Source organism: Choristoneura fumiferana, chromosome 2 (genome assembly GCF_025370935.1).
Source record: "Choristoneura fumiferana chromosome 2, NRCan_CFum_1, whole genome shotgun sequence".
Classification (NCBI taxonomy): Eukaryota; Metazoa; Arthropoda; class Insecta; order Lepidoptera; family Tortricidae; genus Choristoneura; species Choristoneura fumiferana.
In genome coordinates this window covers 9,058,489-9,085,674 of record NC_133473.1, presented here as the reverse complement: position 1 = coordinate 9,085,674, position 27,186 = coordinate 9,058,489, and the positions used below count along the sequence as shown (strand labels likewise).

At 40.5% G+C, this 27,186-nt stretch overlaps 1 protein-coding gene across 1 annotated transcript; it reads right to left on the bottom strand.

Annotated features, from left to right (window-relative positions):
• Window positions 1–39: 39 nt before the first annotated feature.
• Window positions 40–26,842, bottom strand: nompB (intraflagellar transport protein 88-like protein nompB). The gene is made up of 20 exons (XM_074107589.1): window positions 26,584–26,842; window positions 26,214–26,356; window positions 25,495–25,621; window positions 24,823–24,927; window positions 23,765–23,878; window positions 23,243–23,346; window positions 20,005–20,114; window positions 19,265–19,383; window positions 18,501–18,652; window positions 14,946–15,093; window positions 13,506–13,583; window positions 12,666–12,879; window positions 11,489–11,663; window positions 10,704–10,806; window positions 10,030–10,152; window positions 8,982–9,090; window positions 6,048–6,155; window positions 4,921–4,986; window positions 3,014–3,110; window positions 40–225 (listed from the first exon to the last, which is right to left on the bottom strand). The coding sequence occupies exons 1-20, from the start codon at window positions 26,797–26,799 to the stop codon at window positions 105–107; spliced, it is 2,532 nt and encodes an 843-aa protein (XP_073963690.1). The 5' UTR covers window positions 26,800–26,842; the 3' UTR covers window positions 40–104.
• Between the last annotated feature and the right edge of the window lie 344 nt (window positions 26,843–27,186).

Genomic DNA, 27,186 nt, shown 5'->3' with positions numbered 1-27,186 from the left:
GTGATTAACTTCCGCTTTGCAAAGAAAACAAAGCAACGATAAAGTGAAAAATGTACTGATTAGTAAACACACGCAATACAATATTAACGTCTGTCTTAAAACAGCTATTCTGGTGGGAGAGGCAAGTCATCATCGAATTGCTCAATGTTTTTCTTCTTAGCTTCAGAACGGTGTACGTTTCGGCTCAGTGACTGCATTTCTTGGGGTATAGAATCTCCTGAATACCTGTAAACAAAAATTTCACAGTAAAGTTGATACTGAAATTTTAGTAAGTAATTATTAAATGTGTGAATGTGAAAGAGTTGCGTTTGTTTAATATTTTCAGCAGGGGTTCGTTTGAATGAACACCACTGTAAATGTTTTTCGGGACTTTTTAATGGTGGTCAGGAAATGTTTCCATATATTGTTCAATATTCAAAGCGTATCAAAGGCGTGACTACATTTTGACAGTCAAAAATTTCGATAAATTTTACAGGGGCGTTCAGTCAAAATACCCCAGTAACCTGAATTATTCTGGATGAATTTGAATACATCTTGTATTGTACTGGCTTTGGTCAAAATATCTTTATTCAATTTAGGCTATAACAGGCACTTATGAATGTCAAAAAAAAATCGACCCTCGTCTTCCGGCAAGAAACTCAACCAGGTATATTTTTTCAGATTTAACTATAACAGTTCTTACCTACAGTTTTTAAGGTTTAATTCACAAAAGTCAAGGTACATTGTAGCGTAAAAGCATCCGGCTGGTCGATTCAATTGCGTGTTCTTATTGCGCATTTAGCGTACGGGGACATAAGTATATGCATGAAGGTGAAATGTTTTATTAATTAACGAGTTCAATACTCGAGACGGTCACGTGACGTCACGGCGCCGGTGACAGTTGCCTACAGTTTTTAATGTTCAACAGGCACGGGTTACATTGTAGCGTAAAAGCATCCGGCTGGTCGATTCAATTGCGTGTTCTTATTGCGCATTTAGCGTACGGGGACATAAGTATATGCATGAAGGTGAAATGTTTTATTAATTAACGAGTTCAATACTGAGAAATGCAAAATTTGAACTTCGTATCTTGCCGTCCCACTGACGCTAATATTATTTAATACGAGGGTGACAGGGACGGTACGATACGAACTTCGATTTTCGGATTTCATACTAGCCCCCCATATCCACATACACGGTATTGTTGCAGCTGACGTCAAAATCCGCTGCAACCCGATTGTTCTATTGCGTCTTATCGCTTTCCATGAATATTAAATAGGCGCATTAAGACGTGACCTTTATAGCGATAACGTTAAAAATCGTCAAGGTTTGGATATCGTAACGGCGAATTCGTTTTCATAATGCTGATTCGGCCGTGTTTCAGATCAGATAACCACACCCACAAACTTAGTGCGCACTTGCACACGGTTAGTTATATTGGTTACCTTTAAGTGTACCTTTTCTTTCAAAATGTATTTAGTTTTTCATACAAATTTTATGACTCAGTTTTGTGACGCCCATACCGAGTGTATGGAAAAAACTGTCATTTTTGATTGGGGCATTTGTTTAATCCATCGGAATCGATTGTGCTTTTGATTCTGAGTATGAAAAACAATATTTCTTCCAAAATTTAAAAAAAAAGAAAGGGATAGTTGTGAACATGCCCACCCATGGCCAAATTACGCGTTGTAGTTATTGCCTCTACTGTAGGTTTTCAATAGGTAACTAATTCAAAAACCGGCCAAAATCGTGTCGGACACGCCCAAGATAGGGTTACGTAGCCATTACGAAAAAATCAATTTTAAATTTTCTCTAAGGATTTCGTATTGTGTAAGGAATCTTCCAAGTTTAGGTACCTAGGTATATTTTATACCTTAGGCTGCTATTTACTCTTAAACTACTAATAATTCTAAAGCAATCTTAGCCGTTATGGTTTTCTTTATACATTTTATATACGAGCATCCTGAATTTTTTCAAATTTTTCCACCCAACTGTAGATTTTAGAGGGTGAATATTTTGCAAACAGATCACTGAATCGAAAAATCGTTTCGGCAACCTCCCTATGATTTTAAAAGGCATATCCAACGGTACCTTACACTATAAGATTAGCCGAGAAAAAAAATCACCCCCTCTATGGGAGGTACCCTACAAAAAAAAACAATTTTTTTCCTATCATTTTGTCTGCCTAGTTGCTACATATACCCGTGCATAATTACAGTTTTCTAGCATTGATAGTCTCGGAGCCAAGCCGCGGACGGACAGACAGACAGACAGACGTGGCGAAACTATAAGGGTTCCGTTTTTAAGATTGGTTTTAGGCGTATTATTGTATTTTTTATTTCAACTCAAAATTTATTACTTTTACGGTCATCCCGTGAAATACAACGAAAATACAAACTGAAACATGGATACACCGAAAAAAACCCAGAAAAAGAGACCAGCGCTAGGAATCAAACCCAGGTCCTTAGCATTCCGTGCTGCGTGCCATACCTCTACACTACCACTGGAAAGGAGTTTAGACACAAATTTCTCCCATGGACCACACATTTCAGCCTGCTTTTTTTTCTTACTCACTTAAGCAAGCGACACTATCGACATCTAAGTTTTTAGCCCTCATCGAGAAACATCAACACTCCTTCTGAACTAACCGCTCACCCAGACAAGATATGTCGCTATTAAGCAATCAAATTAAGATTGGTTGTCCAGTGGTGTTGCAGGGGTATTCACATTGTACTTAAACAACTGTACAAAATTTCATGACTAAACCAGTGGTTGATGTTTCAAGATTTTATCCCTATCCCGTGGGAATATCGGGATAAAAGTAGCCTATGTTATTCCAGACATTCAGACATCCAGATATATACACACCTAATTTAATACAAATCCGTCCAGCCGTTTTAGCGTGAAGGAGTAACAAACACACACACACACACACGCGCGCGCGCGCGCACTCACACACACACATACTCACAAACTTTCGCATTTATAATATTAGTACCTAACCTTATCCAAATATCAAACGCAGTGTACTCACGTGTGCCCCCGCGAGAGGGCGCTGCGCCGCGCGTCGCCCGCGCGCGAGGCGGGCGCGGGCGTGGCCGGCGCGCCCGCGCTGTCCGCCCGGCCGCCCCCTGCCGGCGAATTAGATAAGCTTACGGATCTATTAATCAGGTGTCGGCAACCTTTGGGTCGCTTATTGGCGAAACCCAATAAATAATCCTATCCAAATGTAGACCGCCCGTTGATGACCACGATCCTCGGTCATGAGGGAACGACTGATGGATTGGCGAAACACAATAGACCTGGTTCTTTTTTACATCTTGGTAATAGCAGATTAATCACTACCTTTCTGGTGATTTTCATAATGGCATCAAATAGACATTTATTGCTTTAGACTAGAGAAAGTCGAAGTAATTTTAGGATTATAAAAGGAATTACTTATTTCTTCAGTTAAAGCTAGCGTGCTGCTGCGTTCAGTGGTAATTTTGCACGTTCCCGGGAAAAAAGTAGGTAGCCTATATTAATCTGTAGTAGCATAGCTTTCTATTAGTGAAAGTTTGATTTTGAATCGGGTCACACATACATACAAACTCACAAATATAAGAAGTTAACCACTTTATTATATTATTAGTAAAAATACTTATATTAAAAAAAAATTACAATTGTAAAATATATTTTTTTATAGTTGCGGGCCGCAGGTTACCGACCCCCGATTTAGATGTTTTGATAATAAAAATTAAAGTGCTGTTGAAATCAGATATTTGGAAGTCCATAGCAACATATTTAAGTCTTTGGCTTAGTTTTGAAAATTGATAGATCAATTGGTTTGCACTGCACATACTTAGATGAAATGAAAACGTACGAGCTGGGCCCAACTGCATAACAAAGTACAAGTAAATAGTATTAGCGATTTTTATATGGAAATTCACTAGTACTATTTGCTTGTACTTTATTATGCAATTGGGCCCTGGACGTGGAACCGTTTATAGACCTATGCTGAAGAAAGCCATGCAGCTAAGCCTATTGCCTCATGTCCTAACCGATTAACTATGATTTTCACGCGAAATAAAGTTTTTCCGCGAATAACTACCGCAACCACAAGTAGGTATCTATGGAACTTTTTTTTAACAATAAACCTTCAAGTGAAGCTCTATTGTTATTGAACTGAAATAAAAAATAGCACCAAAATCCATCCTTAAATTTGTTTTTATTTTGTCTCTGGAAAATTCCATCTGCCAATGCCAACGAATTAACAACGAACCGATGAGTCCCTAGCGTGATTCAGCTACGGTTATCTTGCTGATTCTGATAATATTAAAATATGATTAATAACATCACGTTGATTATATCACAAATAAAAGAAAAACAATAATAAGAGTGCCCCACCTTTATAAACAAAGTCAGGCCCCTTTATGAACAAATAATGCGTCAACATGTACTCAGATGACTTGCTTAACGTTGTACAAATTCATATTTTACATGTTTTTAATACATTTCACGCATTCAAACCAGCTACAGTAAATAGCCGTCGTTCGTTTATCTTTAGTGACGCAAATTCATTTTAATATGCATCGAGCAGAGGAAATTGCATATGGAGTAATTGTTGCATATTGTAATGGTAATACCTATAAGTACTCACCGACGTACGTAGGCTTAGGCACATACCGTTTTATAGGTAACGGAAACGGATTAGAATAGAAAAAAAGCCTTATATAGATAGATACATACTTAAATATATACTTAATAAATGCCCAACACTCGAGAACAAACATTCGTATTTTTCATAGAAATCTGCCCGACCGGGGATCGAACCCAGGACCTCAAGCTTCGTAGTCAGGTTCACTCACCACTGGGCTATCCGGTCTTCAAACTTATAATTAATTGACTCCTTAAATAAACCTAAGGTTTTTTGTGGTTGAATTCTTAATTTTTATTCCTTACCTCGTAGTTGATCTATAGGAGACTGGCTCGTGCCGGACGATCCGCTGCCAGCGGAGGGCACGGAGGCTGCAATTACATTTGTTTACTATATGCCTTGAGTTTGAAGTCGTCTAATTATGTACCTACAATTGAAATTTACAACGAGGTTTACAGTGACGGAATATATCTTGAGGAAATCTGCACACATCAGCGAAGAAATTCAATGATGTTGGTAAAGTTGAGTACATCAATTGAATCCGCATTGGGCCCGCGTAGAGCCATATTCAAAGATTTGTCACCCTGGAGGACCGGTTAACTTTGCCGCCCCATTAAGTGACGATAAAGTATTTAATAGAAAAAAACCTGTAAGTAATAGGTGTTTTCGTCGCCCCTCGCAGCCCGCCGCCTCGGACCATGGTCCCCGTGGGTTTAGGGCAAATACGCCCCTGGCCCGCGTGGGAACTACGGTCCAAGCCCTCTCTTTCTTAGAAGAGGCCGGCGCCCTGCAGTGGGACGGCCACACTTTTACCAATCTTAAATTCAGTTTTTTAGAACGTCCTAAGTGCCTTCTATTTGCAGTTCACGGATTATCCACCAATGACCTAGTACCCTGTATACGCTTCTCGATTGTCCGAAATACTTTCCTTCTTATATTACTACCTTATTCTTATTTTCCATCATTCATTTTTTGCGGGGCCTGGTCGATAGACCAAGAAAATGCTTTATGTTTAATGACAGCTTCTACATCAGAAAATAAAACAATATGGCTGATTGTTATTGAAAATAGGTTTTGACGTTTTAAGCGCTAACCTTAGGGTGGCAACCAATTTCTTGGTAGACTATACCTTGTCAATTCAACATCGAAAGCAACTCGTTATTTTGTAGCAGACCTATAAATCAGTTAAATATAAAATCTGTTGTGCTTTTTATTCAAATGTTTCAATTTTCAAAATGATGTGATTCAAATTTTAGTTCCTATTAGAACATCAGTATGTCAATTTATTGTGTAAGTTTTCTAGCGTTTTACTTCTCGTAACGGTACCTCAATGACCAATGACTCTCCATGAGTTGTTGGTAGGTAGGTACTCTTGGGCGGTGGTGATCACCTCGCACCAGATGACTCATAATAAAAAAGTAAATAAATAAACCTCGCTCGTTTTGCTTGACTCTGGCCTGCGCTCGTTGCAGCTCGCGCGTCCACTGGCTGGTCTCAGACAGGCCTTGATCGCCGCAGAGCTTCACAATTAGTTTCAGACCTAAATTCAACAAAATTACACAATTGACTACTTTACTTATAATTATGATTGATTTTTTGGAGTCTTTTTTATTTCAACTCCAAATTTGTTACTTTTACGTGTATCCCGTGAAACCATATCGAAAATACAAACTGAGACATGGATGCACAGAAAAACCAGAAAAAGAGACCAACGCTGAGAATCGAACCCAGGTCCGCAGCAATCCGTGCTGCGTGCTATAACCCCTACACCACCGCTGGATAGGAATCTAGACACGAATTTTTGCGCCAGCGCTGGTCTCTTTTTCTGGTTTTTCTGTGCATCCATGTCTCAGTTTGTATTTTCGATATTATACTTTTCTGTTTTAAGGGTTCCGTGAATGATGAAAAAATTGAACGCTTATAGGATCACTCGTATGTCTGTCTGTCACAGTAAATTTGCTTGAGTAGAAATTTAGTAGGTACCTACACAGAGAAGTTCTAGAAGTTGAGTTAAAGTGAATGACACACAGCTACAACATTTCGTTTTTTTTTCATTTACTCATTCAGTGCATTCATTCTCCTTTTGTGCAATCAGTTCTTTTTGTAGCTGTGTGTGTAATCATTCACTTTAACTCTCGTGGCACTATCAATCCGTCGGTGACCTAAAGAAGAACTTGTAACGTAAATAAATGAATTTTACGTAAGGCTACTTTTGAAGAGTAAATAAGAAAATTAAAAAAACTGTACCATGATGTGACACACTAAATGTTCCAGATTAATTAATCAAATCGCAAACTGCAATCGCAAATTCGTTGTTTTTGGTACCCATTTAGTTTGTAACAATGATTTCTGTCACACTGTAGCTAATTTTGTTAAACACACTCGCAGGCTACCAAGATACAGGCTCAGCCTAGTTTGGAGTCTGATAGATAAATCGCATGAACTGTAACAAGTGTCCTTTGCTAAATAAACACTTTTTTTTTTAATTTCCCAGTTTAACTTTAGCCAGTTTAGTTGACTAATAGTAGGGGAGCCCACGATGCTAAATCGGGATTTACTCGAGCGTCATAGAGACCTAATGGGTTGCGAAGCTTAGATCATAAGAAGAAAAAAATGACATATAATATATACCTTTTCATCGGTGGGGGGAATTGTTATAGATTTTCAAAAATGTAAAAAAAAACTGTTGCATGGACATACTCGAGCGCGTCAGATATTGATATCATCCATGTCCTACGTATTTTAAAAAATGTACGTATGTTAATCTGATTGTTTCCATGATGGGGGTGGTCGTACGTAAGGGTTGAAAATGAATTTAAAAAAAATTTAATCGAGCGCGTCAGATTTTCTAAGGGGATGTTAAGATATCCTAAAAAAAGGCTCTTATATAATAATCTGACGATTTGGATGTGACGCAAATTCGTAGCCATTATTAGAATGTGCATAAAAAATTCGCCATTTTGAAATCCTCAAGCGCGTCAGATTAAGATATATATGGTTCATCTTCATGCCCTAGACGTGCTGTCTCATAATCTGACGATTATCTGGAGGGATTCACCTAATCTGACAATTAAAAAAAAAAATCTTATTTTTTTAAATCATTGAACTTAATTTATTGAAAAGCTCAGGAAATAGCATGCAAATAAAAAAATGTATGTTTTTTTAAGTAGAATACTGTATTTATAAGAAAATAGTTATAACAAATTATTTTTTTTTGAGTATTTTTTCTCAATTATCATCGTCATCGGTAGAATCATCATCTCATTTGTAAATTTTTGTAATGTTTCTAATGTAAATTTAATTGTCTTTTGCAAAGTAGTTTCACCACAAAATACACACTTTATATTATTATTACTCATAGTAAATATTTATAATCTTTTATTCTCATAACTTATATTAAAATCACCAAATAAGCAAAAACGTTGGAAATACGTTGTAAACAATATCATGCCACGAACGAGTCTGTGTGATCGGCTGTGATGGCGTCATGGCAACAGAAACCAGAGTGGGGACGGAGTGAGAGAGTAATAGATAGAGAAAGAGTGAGAGAGGATAGAAACGCGGAGAGGGGAATATAGCATCACGTAGCTGCACGCAATAACTTTATCGATGAATGTTTGTTTTTTCGGCTTGTGGAAACCGTCAGATTATATATTTTTCGTAATTCTTGAATTATTCCCTTCAAAATAAAAAAAAATTAACCACGCTCGAGAATGTCGAGATGACGTTTTTTTTTACAACTTTCTAGCCCAACCCCTTCTTTACGTCACTCTCAAATTGTCAGATTAGTAGAATACACACGTTTTAGTATGTAACTAACTCATCCTACCTTAATCTGACGCGCTCGGGAATTTCAGATGATGAATTTTTTTTTACCAATCTGATCCTTTATCCTTGACGGGCGGCCATGTATATGGGGCTCATAGTTGGTGGAAGGACTTAACCGGGTACAAGGTATCCTCCTGTATATTAATCTGTCGCGCTTTAGTAAATCCCGAAATCCCCTCTTGGGCTCCCCTACTATAAGGAGCTGTTTCACCATCCATTGATTAGCGTTAACCGACGGTTAAATGTGATGCCGTCTCCGTCTATTCGAACAAAACAAGTAGAGACGGCACCACACCTAATCGCCAGTTAACACTAATCAATGGATGGTGAAACAGCCCCTTAATGTGTCGTATTTCCAGTCATATCGTCGGTGACACGGCAATACCGCATAACTAGCATTTTCCATAACAGTACTAACTTAGTACTGTTCTGACAGTTAAAATTATACCTTATGGAAAATGCTAGTTTATTGCGGTATCACCGACGATATTACATTCGTCATACTTATTATCAAGTTGTGTATCACTATGCCACTCACACTGCACGTTGTCCGGGAAGCGAGCGTTCATCTTCTTGAAGAGAGCCAGCGCTTCTTGGTAGCGGCCGCTGGCGCGTAGGCAGCCGCCCATCAGTAGGCCCCATTGCGGCTACACACAATATTTTATATTACCACAACTGAATGTTTTTACCTTTACATTAACGCCTTAACCCCTCGAATGCGGAAACTAAGAAAAGTACTGCATTCTAATCGTATCTGTTTCAATAATCACAAATTCTGCTAATTTAAATAAACGAAAAAGATATATAGCATTAAATTTGGCAGATTCATCCTTGTACAATCTGTTTCTCACTGTTATCTGTTGTTTTTACGTGTTTTATGCACAACTAGCTGTTCTCCGCGGCTTCGCTCCCGTTGTATTTTTCTGTATTTTCTTCCATAAAAACCTTCTCCTGGCAGTAACGAACACAACAATAAAAGAATTAGCGAAATCGAACCAGTCGTTCCCGAGTTTTGCGCTTAGCAACACATTTTACGATTCATTTTTATTTATATAGATAAAGATAATATATAATATATTTATATAGAAGATAAAGAGTTAGATACTTCCATAATATCCCACTAATATTATAAATGTGTAAGTTTGTAAGTCTGTTTGTCAGCTTGTTACCTTTTCACGTCTAAACCGCCGAACCGATTTAGATGAAATTTGGTACCTATACAGATAGTTTGAGTCATAGGATATAGGATAGTTTTACACCGGTAAATTGCACAGTTCTCGCGGGATAGCGATAGACGATTTGCACACGGACAGAGTCGCGGGCAGCAGCGAGTTCAATCCCTACTATATATAATATTATAAATGCGAAAGTAACTCTGTCTGTCTGCCTGTTACGCTTTCACGTCGAAACCGCTGAACCGATTTTGATGAAATTTGGTATAGAGAGCCTGAGCCCCAAGGATCAACATAGGATACTTTTTATTCCGGTAGAGGGCGCCACCATGCGATAACCTAGGTCCGCGCAGACGAAGTCGCGGGCATAAGCTATATAGTCATATATATAAGGTCACGACTCGGCATCCTTACATTGTTAGGCTGCAGTCGCGCCGCGCGGCGGTAGTACTGCAGAGCCGTCTCTGGTTCGCTCGCGCGAGCTTCGGCTGCGAGCCACTCCAGCGCAGATATCTCGCCTGGCCAAACCGCTTCTACCTGCAAACGGGAAAAATCTTACTTAGAACAAATTAATCCACAAAAGAAAATTTATGCTAGTCTTTTTAAGATTGGTTTTTGGAGTCTTTTTGTATTTTTTATTTCAACTCCAAATTTTCTTACTTTTACGGTCATCCCATAAAATCCATATCGAAAATACAAACTGAAAAACAGAGCACAGACTTACTGGGGCCAACTTTCTTATTCAACTAAGCTCTACTACTATCTACTTCTGCTGGTGACTGTACATTTTTTATGGTATTCATACATGGTTCACACACATATTGTTTTAGGTGTTAATACATGGTTCCCTTTTGAAATTATACTCTTTTAGGAAGTTTGGCAACTGTAAGTCTGCGTTTCCACCAGAGGAATGTGTTTTTCTTGAACCAATAAAAACGATTCATCTACCTATCCTCGTTCAGCTCAGCTGTTTCCACTAGAGCTGTTGGTTTATGAAAAACACATTTCCTCGCAAAACACATTCGCATCGCACATCTCTGGTGGAAATGCTTCAGTGCCTTAAGATGCCAAATTAATGTTATACGCACGTCCTGATAGTGATGCTTGGCAGTCTGCGTGTCCCCGATCTCGCTGTACCACTGCGCCAGCGCACACGTGGCGCCCGCATCCCAGCTCGCGACTGAGTTGTACCTGCAGGTAACCCATACGGTCTCAATCAAACATTTACAAGGTTAGAAATGCCTTAGCAGCATAGCAGCTAAAAGTGTAGTAACTACGGCGCGGTATTGAGAAAGTAGAGCCATCTCTGTCTGTCTTACGGTAACTGCCGACACTACTTTTCTGTCATCATTCCGAATGAGCGAGTTCACTCATTTCGGAGTTGACATATTTCGGCGCGGTCAAAATATGGTAAAGGCAGCAAATCAGTAGGCTACTTGTATTTCCGGTGTCCGGTTTGGGTCGTGGCTGGCTCAACAGGTATCTATTGCGATACAGAGGCAATGCAGCGAGTATAAAGGGGACTTTTGAACCGGACACGATACAGGCGGGAGGTGGTATTTTAGGTTACTTTAGGTGTAGTTTAGTTATTTTTTGCAATTATCATCATCATCTCAGCCTATATACGTCCTACTGCTGGGCACAGGCCTCCTTTCAGAATTGTTAGCAATGTTTCAATTTAATTATTTAACTAGCTTTCACAAATAGGTTAAGTTTTAGATATAAAATATATTACTGTACTAAATGAAGGAATAAAATGCAAAAATTGGCAAAAAAACTGTCTTAATCAGAACAGAATGATATGAGCTTAATATGCGAGCATAGCTCTTCCAAGCGTTAAGTTTATAAGGGCATTTTGTGTAGGGCACTGTACCAGTGGTCGGGCGCGGCGGCGGCGGCGGCGGCGGCGTGCGGCGCGGCGCGGGCGCGGCGCGCGAGCCCGGCGGCGCACAGCGCGCGCAGCGTGCCGCCCGCGCCGCCCGCGCTGCGCAGCCGCAGCCAGCGCGCCTCTGCGCCCTCGCCGCTAGCACTGCGCTCCATCGCCAGCGCTAAACCCACTACGTATTAGATATATCTAATGCCGCATTTACACTCACGTACGAGTCGCGAGGCGAAGTGAGAGTGTGACCAGACGCGCGCGCCTCGCCTCGCCCCTCGCAGCGCTCGCGTCCGGATGCCGCATTTACACTCGCGTACGAGTCGCGAGGCGAGGTACGAGGTGAGAGTGTGACCAGACGCGCGCGCCTCGCCTCGCCCCTCGCAGTGCTTGTGTCCGGATGCCGCATTTACACTCGCGTACGAGTCGCGAGGCGAGGTACGAGGTGAGAGTGTGACCAAATGCGCGCGCTTCGCCTCGCCTCTCGTAGCGCTCGCGTCCGGTGCGGTTTTTCGGCACGAGTCAAAGTACCTCGCAACCAACGCGAGCTTGGTGTTTACATTCGCGTTCTCGCTTCATTCTAGATTAAAAGTTGCGCCGCGCAAGTTTTAAGCTCAAATACAACTGAACTCGCCACAAGAGTGTAAACAGGAAGCTCATTTACCATCGATCACGAGAGCCGCAGGCCGAGATACGAGACGAGGCGCAAGGTGAGGCACAAGGCGAGTGTAAATCCCGCATAATGGGTCGGTTAAGGAAGAAACCAAAGAGGATCAACAAAAAGAGACTGACAAAAGCGCCACAGAGCCTAACGGGAGAATGCATGCTTCTCTCCAGGCTTTCCAACAAATGGCTGAAGCAAGACTCTATGGGTAGATAAGAAACCCCTCCAACCTTATTCTCCCCGTAGTAAGCTACAGAGAGTTGGGAACGTGCAGCCGGGTTTTTTAGCCGGTAAGAGTCCGCCGCTGTCTGCGTCCTCCTTTTCTAGTCGTCCACAATGGATTTTCCTCGAAAGCACATCATATAAAATTTAAACAAGTCGTCGGTAGTAAGGGAGGCATTATGCTGATTTGAGACCATTCCGTGACCATAATGAATATTTTTTATTTCTCTATGTTCCCAATCCGCACTGGATCCGCATCGGAAGTAGATATGATGCTGATAAACATACCCAAGTCGTGCATCGCGATGAGATCGGCGGGGTCGAGATGGCTGGCGGCGGCGAGCTGCCGCGCGGCCTCCCGCCACGCGTCGTCGTCCTTGTCCGCGCCCGCGCCCGCGGCCGCGACTCCCGCCAACGCGAGCGTCACGCGCGCCGCGCACGAGTACGGGTCGTCGCGGGACGCCGACTCGCTCAGCGCGCGGGCCTCGCCGAAGTTACCTAGCTGGAATGGAGTGAGGGTTTGAGGCGTGTGTATGTACACTTGTGCACCTATACGTAGTGCCACCAAAGTTGAGGTCACGTACACAAGAACATGCCATGTAATGACAGCGGGATTTTGACATTTACTCATTCAATTCATTCATTCGGCTCAGGCCTGAAATGTCTGTTTTCCTAAAATGTACAATTCTCAAAACGTCTGCGTTTTCACAAACATATAATATTTTCAGGTAAAGGTACGCGTAACATGTCATTGAAAAAATCACGTCTATCCAGAAATGCTTTACAATATAAAAATTAATAGTAGATTGTACAACAAGAGCATAAAAAGAGCCATTTTACCCATCGCATCGCAGTATCGCAAATGCTTACAGAGTAGTGGTGGTTGGCTGTTCGTAATTTTTCCTTTGTCAGTTTAATGTTAGTAAGCAAAATTTAAAAAGTTAGAGCAGCGGACAATAATGTATTTTCATACATACTTCATGGCCTAGGCCAAGAATTTATGTAGGGAGGTGGTAGGGAGCCATAAATGAGAAACTTCATGTCTCCATTTCGTGACATTAACGCATACATTTCCGAGCATGTTTGAGAAGAGTGAGTTTTATCAAGATTATTAAATTGTAAACTTACCGCATAGGCCACGAACGCAGCGTCAGCGTTTGCCTCCGCCCGGAGAACGCGGTCGTTGGGGTGCGCCCGAGCCACCGCCTTCAAAGTTAAATTAAGAACTATACTTAATGCATACTAAAGGAAACGGGGCTTCCTGTCACAGGTTTGGATACCTACTAGAAAGTACCAATCACTGATGTTAAATAGACATAAGTTTAAAATAAAAACAATTTTAATTTGATTTTTCAATTACCAAAGGAATAATTATCAGAAAACGCATTGTGGTCGTCATTTCATGTCCCCACACTAAAAAGTTTAAGAATGAGTTTTACAGAACCACTACTGACTAGTATCAGTAGTGGTTCTGTGAGCTGTATACCTCGCGAGTTTTCGAAATAGCTGAAAAACTATACGTTTCTGTTTAATACAATATTTTAGACTATCGCGGTCATTGCTAATTTTATGAATTAAATTCGGGTTTTGTTCCACGAGACTACTCGTGATCATGGCGCATGCAACTGTGCCGAAATATCGAGCTACTCTAAAATCAAGGTACGCGGAACAAAACCCGAATTTAATTTCTTTTCTTTCTTTAATTCGGTTGAGAAATGCGATTTGTAGATAACAGACAGCTGGACACATACGAAAGCATATTTCCCGAACATGTTTTTTTTCTGTTTTTGATTTTGAAGTGTATTAAAATATTTCTATTAATTTGCAACAGATTACAAACGATCACTCATCTCACCACTTTGTCATCTTGTTTGATTGACAAAAGAAAAAATGTCGTTGCTTTAGTAAAAAAAAAAATTTTTTTCAGGGTAGCCGTACAAAGATACACTTCTAACGTGTTTTTTATGCCTCTTCTGAAAAAATATTTTTTTTTGAGTTGTGACACTATTCAACTAAAGCAGCGATGTGTCTATTATTTTCTGATAATCTATAACTGATGAATAATCGAAGTTCGTATCGTATCGTCCCTCTCACTCGTATCCATACTAATATTAAAAATGTGAAAGTGTGTGTTCGTATATTTGCCCCTCTTTCACGTCGAAACGGAGCGACGGATTTGGCAGAGATAGTTTATGGACCCGAGAGTGACATAGACTACTTTTTATCCCGGAAAAATGCACGCAGTTCCCAAGCCGCGGGCAAAAGGTAATAATAAGCGTCGACGGGAATGTACGATACGAACTTCGATTTTAGAATTTCGCAGTAGCTGCTGTATTTACTTTGAGTCGCTGCAGCGCCTTCTGTCCGGCGGCGAGCGGCGCGCGCGGCTGCGCCCGCAAGGCGGCCAGCGCGCCGCCCAGCTCCAGCCGCGTGCCGCGCCGCCCGAGTACCCGCGCAGCGCCTCCACGCACCACGACATACCACTGGTAATCACAGAACTAATTATAATCAGCGGAAAAAAATGTGGCCCTCTCGAACATACAAAATTAGTAACCCTGCTGTAGTTACTTTGAGTCGCTGCAGCGCCTTCTGTCCGGCGGCGAGCGGCGCGCGCGGCTGCGCCCGCAAGGCGGCCAGCGCGCCGCCCAGCTCCAGCCGCGCGCCCGCCGCGCCGCCCGAGTACCCGCGCAGCGCCTCCACGCACCACGACATACCCCTGGCAATCACAGACACTAATTATACTCAGCGGAAAAAAATGTGGGCTTCTCTAACATACAAAATCACCTGTTACTACATAGATTTGAGGGCCACATTTTATGTTCATACAGGCTACAGCGTACATTGAGGGTAAGCAGCGGTAGTGTTGGCTACCCTGGTGCCTAGGGTGGCGTGCTAATAACTTCACACGGGCGCTACATGGGCTTGCAGACGCCGCACGTGGATGACGATGGTGTAGTCAAAATAATTTGAACATACTGTTATTACATTAATTTGGCAGTAGAGATGTTGTGTAGATCATTTTGAAGACCGTTGCCGCTCATCTGCTTCTGCTGCTAACTGTACTAGCGGAAACCTTTTTCTAAGTGTAATGTGCGCAGTGTGGAGTTTTGCTGTCTGTTTATTACGGTTCTTGAGATACATGACGGACAATGAGACAGACGGACAATGTTGCGACATTATTAACGAGCTTTAGCCGGGCGTCGCCCTTGCCGCGCAATGCTTCCATACACCACGACATACCACTGTCAATCACAGCGCCAAATTATTTATATTCATGCAGGTATTATCAAAGAGCCTAAGGTATAAAATATACGTAAACTTGAAATATTTTGTACAAAATACGAATTTTTTTCGTAATGGCTACGGAACCCTATTTCAGGCGTGTCCGATGCGCTCTTGGCCGGTTTTAATTTTATTTCGTTTTCATTATTTGCTGTCGTAACGGCAATAAACAAGTTCCAACTGTCTGCTGTTGTCAAACGACTGATACATTTTTTTATATTTAATGCTTTCGAAAATAATTTGTTACAAGTTAATTATCATTGAAATAAGCTAGGCAACTAGATAATACGAATAACCTTTAGAGTTCGTTAATGACATCAGTACCACGTTGTCCTAATAATACGTAACCAATCAGGTAAAACATCTCTTAGCAAAAAGTACGGAAATATTAATATTTTGCTATTTTTGCTTTTCTAACTTATTTTAAACAGAAGTAACTTTAAGTTTAGAACTATTTGGAATATGTACTCAATTAAACAACGCAAAGACGATTGACATAAGTTTGATCCAGAAAAAAATATAGATAATTGAATGCCTTAATCATTACACAGTAGGTAAAACAGTTAAATCGGTCACAGCAACAGCCTAATCGATAAACCGAAACGTGGCACGATCATAACAAATTGTTTTTCACGAGCGAACCGATTATGACTTATCACCAAAAAGCATACCACACGGTTTCACTACCGATTAAATTGATATCTCATTAATCGTTATGTCAATTTAAATGTATATTTTGATGACCCAGCTTCTAGATTAAAATATTCTAAAGGATTTTGATGCTTATTCTTAGGTAACTTAAAGGTTATGGTCCAGTGTATTGTTGCTTAATAAAGATTTTGCCGCTCGTGGAAGTCTGACTGAGACTTTATATCAATAGGAATAACCTTTCTATTTTTAAGTAGCATCAATTAATTAAAAAAAATGGAAGAGTTTTCATTACCGCCAAATTACAACAGACCGGTCGGGTACGGGTTGTTCCATAGTCCAAAATAAAAAACATTAAAAAAGAATTTGTGTCTTCGACTCGATCGTTTTGACACCTCTTTACCGGGCCGAATAATACTGACATGGAAATACCGACCCTGTTTTTCATGTACACGCCCATAGAAATTGACATGAGCTTCTATGCTTTTATTTTGCACTAGCTAGACTTTACCCGCGGCTTCGCATGCATAAACCATTAGGTACATCCGGCAGTTGGACTGAAATTCCGGGATTTGACTAAATTCCCATTGGAATCCCAAAAATTGTACTTGGATTTCATTAACTTTGCATATAAAATACCTGCGCCGAATTTCGTGTCTAATCCTAGCGTTTGAAATTATGTGATATTATTCCGGTCCCATAGAAATATCGACATAAAAGGCGGCGCATTTGAATCGATTTTGCGCGGACATCGGGGAATTCACATCGCTAATTCGCTCTTGAGACGTCACAGTAGATATAAAAAAGTGACACGGTTGGTTTTCATACAGATTGAGGTGTTTGCGTTATCTAGTGTAATATAAATCTGTGGTGGGATTATTATTGTCAAGTAGTGTCAAGATATTGAGGTGGCCACTGGCCAGGGCATGTTTTCAACGTGGGCATAGTACTGGTGTTGATGCGTAATGTATAGTTATAACTACCTGAATAAATATATTTATTCATGCTAGTTACAGTCGTGTAGACGAGTCGCTTATACCCTTAACTAACTAATCATCAGTTTTATTGTCGTGGTAGGAAATTACTTTACATTAAAACTAGCTTTTGCCCGCGGCTCCGCCCGCGTGGTATTCGGTTATCGCGCGCTGTTCCCTCGGGAACTGTGCATTTTTCCGGGATAAAAAGTAGCCTATGTCACTTTCGGGCCCATAAACTATCTCTATGCAAAAAACAACGTCGATCCGTCGCTCCGTTACGGCGTGAAAGACGGACAAACACACTTTCGCATTTATAATATTAGTATGGATTAGGGAGGCGTAAACTGGGCTATATAGGTGACAAATCACATAGGATATCATAGGAAATGTGCTTTGAAAATCCTAATCTATAACGAACAACAACAACATTAAAAAATCAGTAAACACCATAGTTGCCGTCATTTGAAAGAAGGTATAATTACGTTGTTCCTTGCCACACATATATGGTGAAAGGATTGGTTTAACGCGAATCAGACTGAATTTTCTCGCTACAAAAGTTATATCTTATGCTAACTTGCTGTACCTACCTATACAGCTAACAGCATTAACCGTCCGCTCGATTGTAGTTCTATTTCGCTTACAGGGGTCATCAGGGTATCAGGGTACCATCGGGGTATCAGAGGGTCTACTAAGAAATTCGAAAATCGAAGTTCGTATCGTGTCGTCCCTCACTCTCTCGTTTTAAATGATATAAGCTTCACCGGGACGGCAATTTTGCACTTCCTAGTAAAGGACCAGGTTCTTAGCCCTCAACTGTTCCACTGCTCAACTGTCACTCCTTCCTACCTTAATCCAAATAGCATAAAAAATGTATAATGTAATATACTAAAAACACGATTTAAGGGCCATCCGGCGCACTATGCTACTGACGGGTGACATTCTTTTTCGTCGACCCAGATAATACCGACATGGAAATACCCACCCTGTTTTTCGTGTACACGCCCATGGTCCATACCACGAAGTGCAAAACTCGAACTTCGTATTTTGCCGTCCCGCTGACACTTATGTCATTTAATACACGAGTGAAAGGGACGGTGCGATACGAACTTCGATTTGCGAGTTTCGTAGTAGCCTATCTGACATGAGCTTCTACGGGCGTGTACACGAAAAACAGGGTCGGTATTATCCGGGCCGGTAGAGTGTCACCCGTACTGACCCCGCGTCTTGGTCGCGCGCGGGGGGCGTGGCCAGCGCGGCGGCGGCCAGCGCCAGGCAGCGCTCGGCGTCGGCGGCGGCGCGCCGCGACCAGCGCGACAGCCGATCCGCCAACACCACGTCGCGTACCACGCACGCATACGAGTCGTTCTCCTGCACCAATTTATTGGTTAATACGAGTAGATTCCCACGGCCACTGTAATGTGGTAGAAACGTCGAGATAAATATTACTCGTATGTTTAGCGTTACGGTATTTTCATTATAATTATTTATTAAAAAAAAAACCACTGCCGAAATGGCTGCATTCTGGTTGGCCAGCCCAAGATCAAGTAAAGCAGGACACTAGAATACGGTATTTGTCAACTCCTGAAATTGCCATATCTTAATATTATTATGAAAATATAGATATACAGATAGTGTTTAGCTTAGCGAAGAGAAAATTTAAATCGGTTGATAATTGGATTTATAGTGTTTTTTTGAAAAATCTATATACCTGTCTCTTTCTCAAACGCTTTTCTCTATGCAGCAAGTATGGCGGTACTGGCGTGCAACGTCACATGCCAGTATGTCTTTCTCTGTCCAATCTTGAATTGCAAACTTTTATAACTTTATTATTTGTAAAGGTAGCTTTAAAATAGTTTTTCTATTCGATAACAGGCATTGTGTAGTTTTAATTTATAAAACATACAAAATAGTCAAATACCGCATTGGTCAATCAGATGTTACGGTCGATATCGATAGATGTTCTTAACTACAGTTACTTACATCATCGGCGGTAATGTCCTGGTGGTAGGTAGGCGGCTCGACGTCCAGCATCGCGTGGAAAGCAGCTTTGCCGCCTTCAGCATCATTCAAAGCCACCGAACATAGAACTAAATGTAGGCCTGAAAAATAAGTAAGTTTTGTAAAAAAAATACAAGCTTTGTTTGCTGACCGTACTTGAAAACTACTACGTACTTAGCTTATTTATATGTTGTTATGGTATCTATCTACCTGTCTATCTGTTTAGATTTGTTGTGTATGTGTATTGTATGTGTTAGTTTTATGTATTCTTGATACAGCTCTAATCTACTGTAAATTGCACCACCTGCTAAAATGTATTCCTTATTTCTGTCCATTGTAAAGGTTGCCTGGAAGAGATCGCTCTGAAGCGATAAGGCCGCCTATTGCTTACCTTAGAAAATCTCTGTGTATATACTTGTGTTTTCTGTACTGTTTACTGTATTGGTGTGCAATAAAGAGTTATTGTATTGTATTGTACGTACTCTGTACTACGACGTGAGGTTAAATATGTAAAAAATCTTTGCAAATCTATCTTATTATATTGCCAATGTACATTTTGTTGACTGTATTTGCATTGTCACGCAACCTATACTTGTATACCAAACCCTAACCAAACCCAAAGTCAATTCGACCACTAAAACAGTCAAATTTGACTAGCAGGATACAGAAAGGTAGGTAATGCATAACGTTAATTTAGAAAAATTATGTATAATGTTGCTTACCTGTCTGAAAGTCCCCTTGCTCGTGCATGATGTGTTGGAAGTTAGTGACAGCGTCACGAAACTTGCCCATACGTACCAGCAGCAGTCCTATGTTGTGCATCACTTTCATTCTGCAGAAAAAGTCTAAAAATATACCGTCGATTCGTTGGAGGATTTATAAAAAGAAGAGAAGAGCTCGACGCACGGCTTCGCTCGTGTAAACTATCTAGCAGTCGATAAATTTAATTGCGGTTTTCATTTATGTTGTACTAGAGTTTACCCTCGGCTTCGCACGCGTAAACTATTCGGTCTGGTAGTTACGATTGAAATTCCGGGATTTTACAAAATTCCCCTGGGAAATTCCAAAATATATATATTGTGATCTTCATTGTGTTAAGAACAACTGTCCAAAATTTGAAGACTAAGCCCAGCAGTCGAAATTTCAAGATTTTATCTCTATCCCGTGGGAATATCGGGATAAAAAGTAGCCTATGTGTTATTCCAGAAGTCCAGATACCTACATACCAAATTTCATGACTGCCCAACGGTTGTTATTTCTAGATTTTATCCCTATCCTGTAGGAATATCGGGATAAAAAGTGGCCTATATGGTTAATTCAGGGTATATATTTACCTGTATGCCAAATTTCATTCAAATCCGTTCAATAGTTTTTGCGTGAAAGAGTAACGAACATACATCAATACAAACTTTCGCGTTTATAATATCATTATAGTAGGATTAGTGGGATAGCGAAAATTCGCGCTAAATTTCGTGTGGATTTTACATAAATCTCGTGGAAATAGCAGGATAAAAAATATAAATGATAAAGCCTATGTTATGCATTATTCCCGACGTCTACCTAAACTACTTACATACCTAATTTAATCCAAATCCGTTCAGACGTTTCAGCGTCACGTTGGAAGAGTAACAAAAATATGCACGCACCTACACACGTATTCACACAATTTGGTATTTATAATATTAGTAGGATTAGATGTCAAATACTAATCTATATTAATAATTTCGTCCAGGGGTACGGTAGACTCGAACGAAATGCACATCAAATTGAAGAGCGTAAAAAATTAGTCGATCCGAGTCGACAACATATATCCGCAAAATTCGGATTATGGAGAATTTCGTTAAATTCTAATGGCACTGACAAACAAACCGCAGTCGCCATCTTGGGTAGTTAATAAACGTTCCGTTTCATACTAGCTAGCTCTTAGATACGGCTCGCCTTCAACACATCGCGTGCGTCACGCCAAAAAAGTATCCATTACAAAGAACTGTGACTCATGTGACTGTGTAAAACGAAACGTCTTGCCGGAAAACTTGAATGGATCTTATCAAAACTCAAAACTATCACCAACTACCTTCAACTATAACTATCTTCAGTTGTTGACGTTTGTTCCGAGTCGACAACTTGTAGGTAGAAAATTCGGATTTAGCGAGTATTTTCAATAAAAAATGGAATAAATTACTGAGTATATATAATGGCGTTGCGAAGTAAACATGTCAAAGTCATCACATCAAAGTGGCGTGAGTGTCACGTCATCACGTGTCACAGGTTTGCATTTCGTTCTCCATTGTGACCTTTTAAGGGCCCCACACACGGTACGATTCGTCGATTTTCATCAGATCGATCGTACAGACGGATCGTACCTTATATGGGGCCCTTTAGGTCTAATTTCTTTGATTATGAGACAGACATACGTAGTCGGTCCCAAAGTTCTGTCACTGGCACATTATTTTTAAATTTAAAACATGATTTTAAGAAAATTTGATTGAATTCCATTTTTGAATGTTTGTCAATTATTTTAAAACAATAAACAGTCATTCGCTGCAATTTCTCACGATGGAGTGGACGTTGAAAGAAAACCGAATAGCTGTTTTAGCATTGCACCGCTGTGGGCACTCGCCAAGTACCATTTTCAAGTTGCTCAAAAATGTAAATATAACGCTTAGGTTTGTGTACCGTACGATTGACAGGTACAATGAAGTCTCCAGTGTTGAGGACAAGAAAAGAATTGGCCGGCCTCGCTCCGTACAAACACCAGCAGTGATCAAAGCGATCAAGGCACGCATAGCAAGAAATCCTGTCCGAAAACAGAAGTTGATGGCTTTGCAGATGGGTGTCAGTAGAAAAACCGTCAAAAAGGTTTTAAACGAAGATCTTAGTCTGCGAGCATACAAAAAATAGAGTGGGCACTTACTTAATGCCCGTCTAAAAACAATAAGGTTTAAAAGATCCCGGAAGTTGTTAAAGCGGTACGCGAAAAATCGACACCGTGATATCCTCTTTACAGACGAAAAGATTTTCGATATTGAAGAGAAGTACAATAAACATAATGATAGAGTGTACGCTAGGAGCTCTGAAGAGTATTCTCTGATCTTATTACGGGCCAACTGAGGTTCATTTTTGCGAAAAAGGGGTCAAAATCAGTGCGAAAGTGTACCAAGAGACGGTTTTGGATAAGCATGTCAAAGATCTGCCCAACACGCTATTTTCAGGTCATAATTTTGTGTTCCAGCAGGATTCTGCGCCAGCACACAAAGCCAAGACCACTCAAGCCTGGTTTGGCCGTCAAAAAATCGACTTTATAAGACACGAAGATTGGCCTTCCTCCAGTCCGAACCTTAATCCTCTGGACTTTAAAATTTGGCAGGTCTTAGAGGGAAGGTCTGTGCTAAACCCCATAAAAATTTGGAGAGCCTGAAGTCATCTTTAAGAAAAGCAGTCGCTGAAATAGACATGAAAATGGTGCGTGCTGCGATAGACGACTGGCTGCGCCGATTAAGGGCCTGTATTAAAAACAAAGGAAGTCATTTTGAATAATTTTAAGTACTTAAATTTATTTTTTTATTAAATGTACTTTAAATTGGTATATAATTTATTAAAAACTGATTGGTACTTTTGTTTTTATCATTATTTTCATTTGTGACAGAACTTTGGGACTGACTACGTAGTTATTTGGGCAAATAAGATTTAGGAGAAATATCTACTGGTGAAATACCGATACGTAGGTTAGCCGTTAAAGTGTTTGTGATAATAATTAAACTACTTACATACGTCAATTTAATCCAAATCCGTTCAGACGTTTCAGCGTCACGTTGGAGAAGTAAAAAAAAAAATGCACGCACCTACGCACGTATTCACACAATTTGGTATTTATAATATTAGTAGGATTAGATGTCAAATACTAATAGTATGATAAAGACGTGAGACTTGTATGCTGGTTTAACAGTGTACTGTACCCACCTCAAGTCTTTTTCAGCAGTCGGAGTTTGGTCTAACGCCATCCTGTATAATTTTAGTGCTTTAGGGTGTTCACCCATTTTGAAATAAATGTTGCCCATATTGACCTGAAAAATTAGACAGACTCGAATAAAACTCCTGTGTACGACATTATCGGCTGGCTAAAACTATAGGTTAACGTCGGTAAAACGTAAAGTAGCAACTGCGAGTGTAAAGATTACTTTGTGTTGCTAGCCTCGCTCGGCACAGCGTAGAATTGGAGAATTGTTCCTGTCTTGCTATGTCGCACAGGTCTGATAGATGTAACTTAACTAGCCTAAAAAGAGGTGTAGGTATTGAACTCTGGCGCCGGGTCTAAGTTAATGCCTTAAGCTCTTAGGACTTGAGTCTACCTCAACTATCAGCGGTACGAAAGTACTGCCCCGCGCCATGGAGACTAAAGCTTCCCTTGCTCGTCTCTCTCTCTATTGGTCTTAATTGAATACGTTAAGATTGTATGTACTAAAGCCTGGGTATTTTTATTACCTTTAGCCGATTAGCGTGAGGAAATAACTTGTTCCGTGTGAGCAGTTGGTAAGTGTTCAAGGCTTCGGTGTACATTTCATTCATGGCGTACTGGCCGGCTAAATTGCAAAGCACCTGTGAACAAGTCGCTTTTATAAAAAAAATACAATTGAACTGATAACCTCCTCCTTTTTTGAAGTCGGTTAAAAATAAAATACAGTATTTGACTATATTTAAACAACCGAAAGCCTAAGTCAATTCACATTTCATTTCATATACATATCGGGATTGTCTCAACTCTCAAACATAAATGAAATTAAAATTTATTCCAGTTTACAAGTGAAACATAAAATAAATAAATAGTAGATTGTACCACAAGAGCATAAAACGAGCCATTTTACCCGAGACGTTCAAATAGCCACCCGAGCCGGTACGGCGAGGGTGGATAGACACGTCGAGGGGAAAATAGGTTTAATGCTCGAGTTTTACACTCTGCTGTTCACGTCGCTGGCGAGGAAATGAAATAGCAACAGTGGAAACAATTGTTCACTTACTATGTACCTTTTATTGTACACGCATTACTATTACAATTATATTTTTTTAGATTTATTGATCTATTTTGATTGATTTTTAGTTTAATATAAATTATAATTATTCAAAAAATATGTAGAAACTTCTTTGTTTGTGGCTGTTTACACCTAATAGCCGTGGTCTTAAACGAAGAATTTACTTTATGCACTAGAGCATGAAAAGTTATTTTACCTATGTCGCCTAGATCCAGCATAAACACGAACTTTATGAGCATGAGAAATGAAAAAAAAAACTTTCATTATTCCTTAAAACTTAAAACATACTGAAACACAAAATAATTCATGCATGTTCTTATTCCAATAGATTTAAAATAAAACCGATAACAACCTAAATATCAAAATTACGACAATATTTGATACTTTAAACAAGTGCACTTTTATTTTTCATAATGAATATCTTTAGATGACTATGTCATCGAGTCACGTTCGGTTCATCATTTGACATTGTTATAGGGGCAGTAAAGAAGTTTATATAATGAATCAACTTACAGCAAAGGTGAGATCCAGGTTGTGCGAGTCCCCGAGGTTGGCTTGCTCCTGCATCCGAATCAGCTGCCGTTCGAGAGCGGACGCTTCTTGCGCCTTCGCAAGTGCCTACACAGAGTTTTATTACAATATCTGAGTTAAAACTTGTAATTTTTCATTGCGAAAAACAAGCTTTTTAAAAAAAACTAGTGCGAATTGAAGTGACAATGGGCAGGTAACATGGCTCGAAAAACAGATAATCTTTGGGATAAGGTTTGTGTGACGACCATGTACCGGAAGAGGCATAGGCAGGCGCCCCCATAGTAATAATGACATTAAACGCTCACAAAGTTTCGTATTCAGATACGTCATCGCTACGAGGCACACGTGCCGCATGGGTGTACCAGTGAAACCATATATGCCTCATCGGACTGTGAACCTGTTAATAATAATACTTGAGTCATGATTCCTGCGCCTGTAACTCACCTACTGATGTGCCAAAGAAAACTTTCCAAAATTGCGGAAATTTCCATATAGGAAAATTCCTAATGATTCTCACAATTTTGTATGGGGATTTAAACTTTCCATTTCTTAAATTTCAATTTCCTAATATGTCTTGTGAAAATTTCTAGAATTTTCCGAGATCTTTTCCAACTTTTTGGAAGCTTTCCGCAACTTGCACTTCTGTTATCTCACCTGTCCTAAATCGAACTCGCCCTTGACAGCGGTTTCGTCGTCGGGGTCGGGCCGGGCGCTCAGCATGCAGGACTCCTCCACCAGCGCCATTATGCGCGCCTCCATGTGCTTCACTTTGTCTTCGATGCTGGAATTCGACAGCGAGAGATTATAAGACTACTCCTCGACTCGTTGATATTTATTTTCGGTTCTCTATCGTTTGCCCGAATATCATATGCCATAATGTATCGTTTTCCATAGTTTTCATTTGTCATAAAGTAATTTATTTCTGAAATAGTTTTTCTTCAGAGTTCATATTAAACTAAACTACTGCATTCTATAAGATGACATTTAAAAAAATCCTGAAAACAGCACGGTTCTATATATTTTATGGCAAGCGTTGGTATGGTAAGTGAAATTCGGTCAAGTAAAGGTATACGATTTATTTTCAACTAGAATTTACCCGCGGTTTCGCAAGCGTAAACCATTAAGTTCCGGCAGTTGAATTGAAAATCCGTTATTTAACTGAATTGCCCATGGGAATTCTCAACATTTACATTGCCGATTTCACTATAATTGTATACAAAACACTAGTGCTAATGTCATGTCATGTGTTTCTAGTCTAAGCGTTTGAAATTTTGCGATTTTATTCTAATCCCGTTGTAATTATTTGTTTTATTTGGTCAGGACTCTATACCCAGCGGCTGATAACATTTGGATTATAAATCGGACCGTCTTACGTGTCTTCTTTCCGGTCCTCGCGGCTGGGCAAGTCTCTGGCGGCGGAGGTGTAGCCGGCGGCGCGCACCGCCGTGACCGGCCGCGCCGCCGCCGTGCCCGCCCGCGACCCGCCTCGCACGCTCACTGTGCCCAGGCGGAACATCTGTATGAGCACATAGTAAATGTACTTTTATTTGTTTGAGGCAACTTGTTTTCCCGAATGTGCTGTTAATTATGACTGAAAATCGTAACATTTTTAACATTACTGCTGCCTACGCACTTAGCGATGTTGGCGGCGATTGACTGACTGAGTGGCATGTTCATGGCCACGAAACAAACATGACGAAGCCATTTTTCAAACTGGATTAAATAAATAAAAAAGTGACTTACCCCTGTACCCAGCCTGCTGGGCACTTTCCGTCCGATACCAGCCGTCTTCAGCGACTCCTGGAACGCCTGATCCTCCCTCAAAGCCCGAGTATCCAGGGCTGGCGCCACCTCATTGAACCCCGCGTATAACTCATCGTCATCGTCCACTATCATGGCCGTCCGGGGCTTGGCATCAGTGCCAACCCTGGACGCACTGTAATATCGCGAACTCAACATGTTAAAAGCTGGATAACGAGCAACTTAAATTGCGAGGCGCGCCTTTGTTGTGACGCCGTAGCTATGGCAACGCTTGTCACAATGAAGCTAGATCTCAGAGCTAGCAACACCATGGATATAAAAAAGGGTAGATATGTGTGTCACGAGCTCCTTGAGTGTGGACTCCGTTGACCCCTTAAATTAGGTCCCTGCATAAGATTTACCTTAGGCACTCGCTCTCCTTCCTCTTTGGGCACTCGGTCTGGTTCATAAGTGGTATACACATAAAAACGATTTCCAAAAGGCTGCTATAATGTCCTCGTGACTTTCCACTCATAGTTATATCAAAATTTTAATTTTCCGTCTTTGTTTTCCTTTCGCTATTTAATTTTGACACCGCTTAAGTCG

What these genes read in the sequence shown, in the direction of transcription:
- nompB (XM_074107589.1), bottom strand. Translation starts at nt 26,799, where the DNA reads ATGTTGAGTTCGCGATATTACAGTGCGTCCAGGGTTGGCACTGATGCC. An exon ending in ACCTGGATCTCACCTTTGCT is followed by an intron (nt 23,879 to 24,822) that starts GTAAGTTGATTC and finishes ACTTGTTCACAG; the next exon opens with GTGCTTTGCAATTTAGCCGG. An exon ending in AGGACATTACCGCCGATGAT is followed by an intron (nt 18,653 to 19,264) that starts GTAAGTAACTGT and finishes AAATTGGTGCAG; the next exon opens with GAGAACGACTCGTATGCGTG.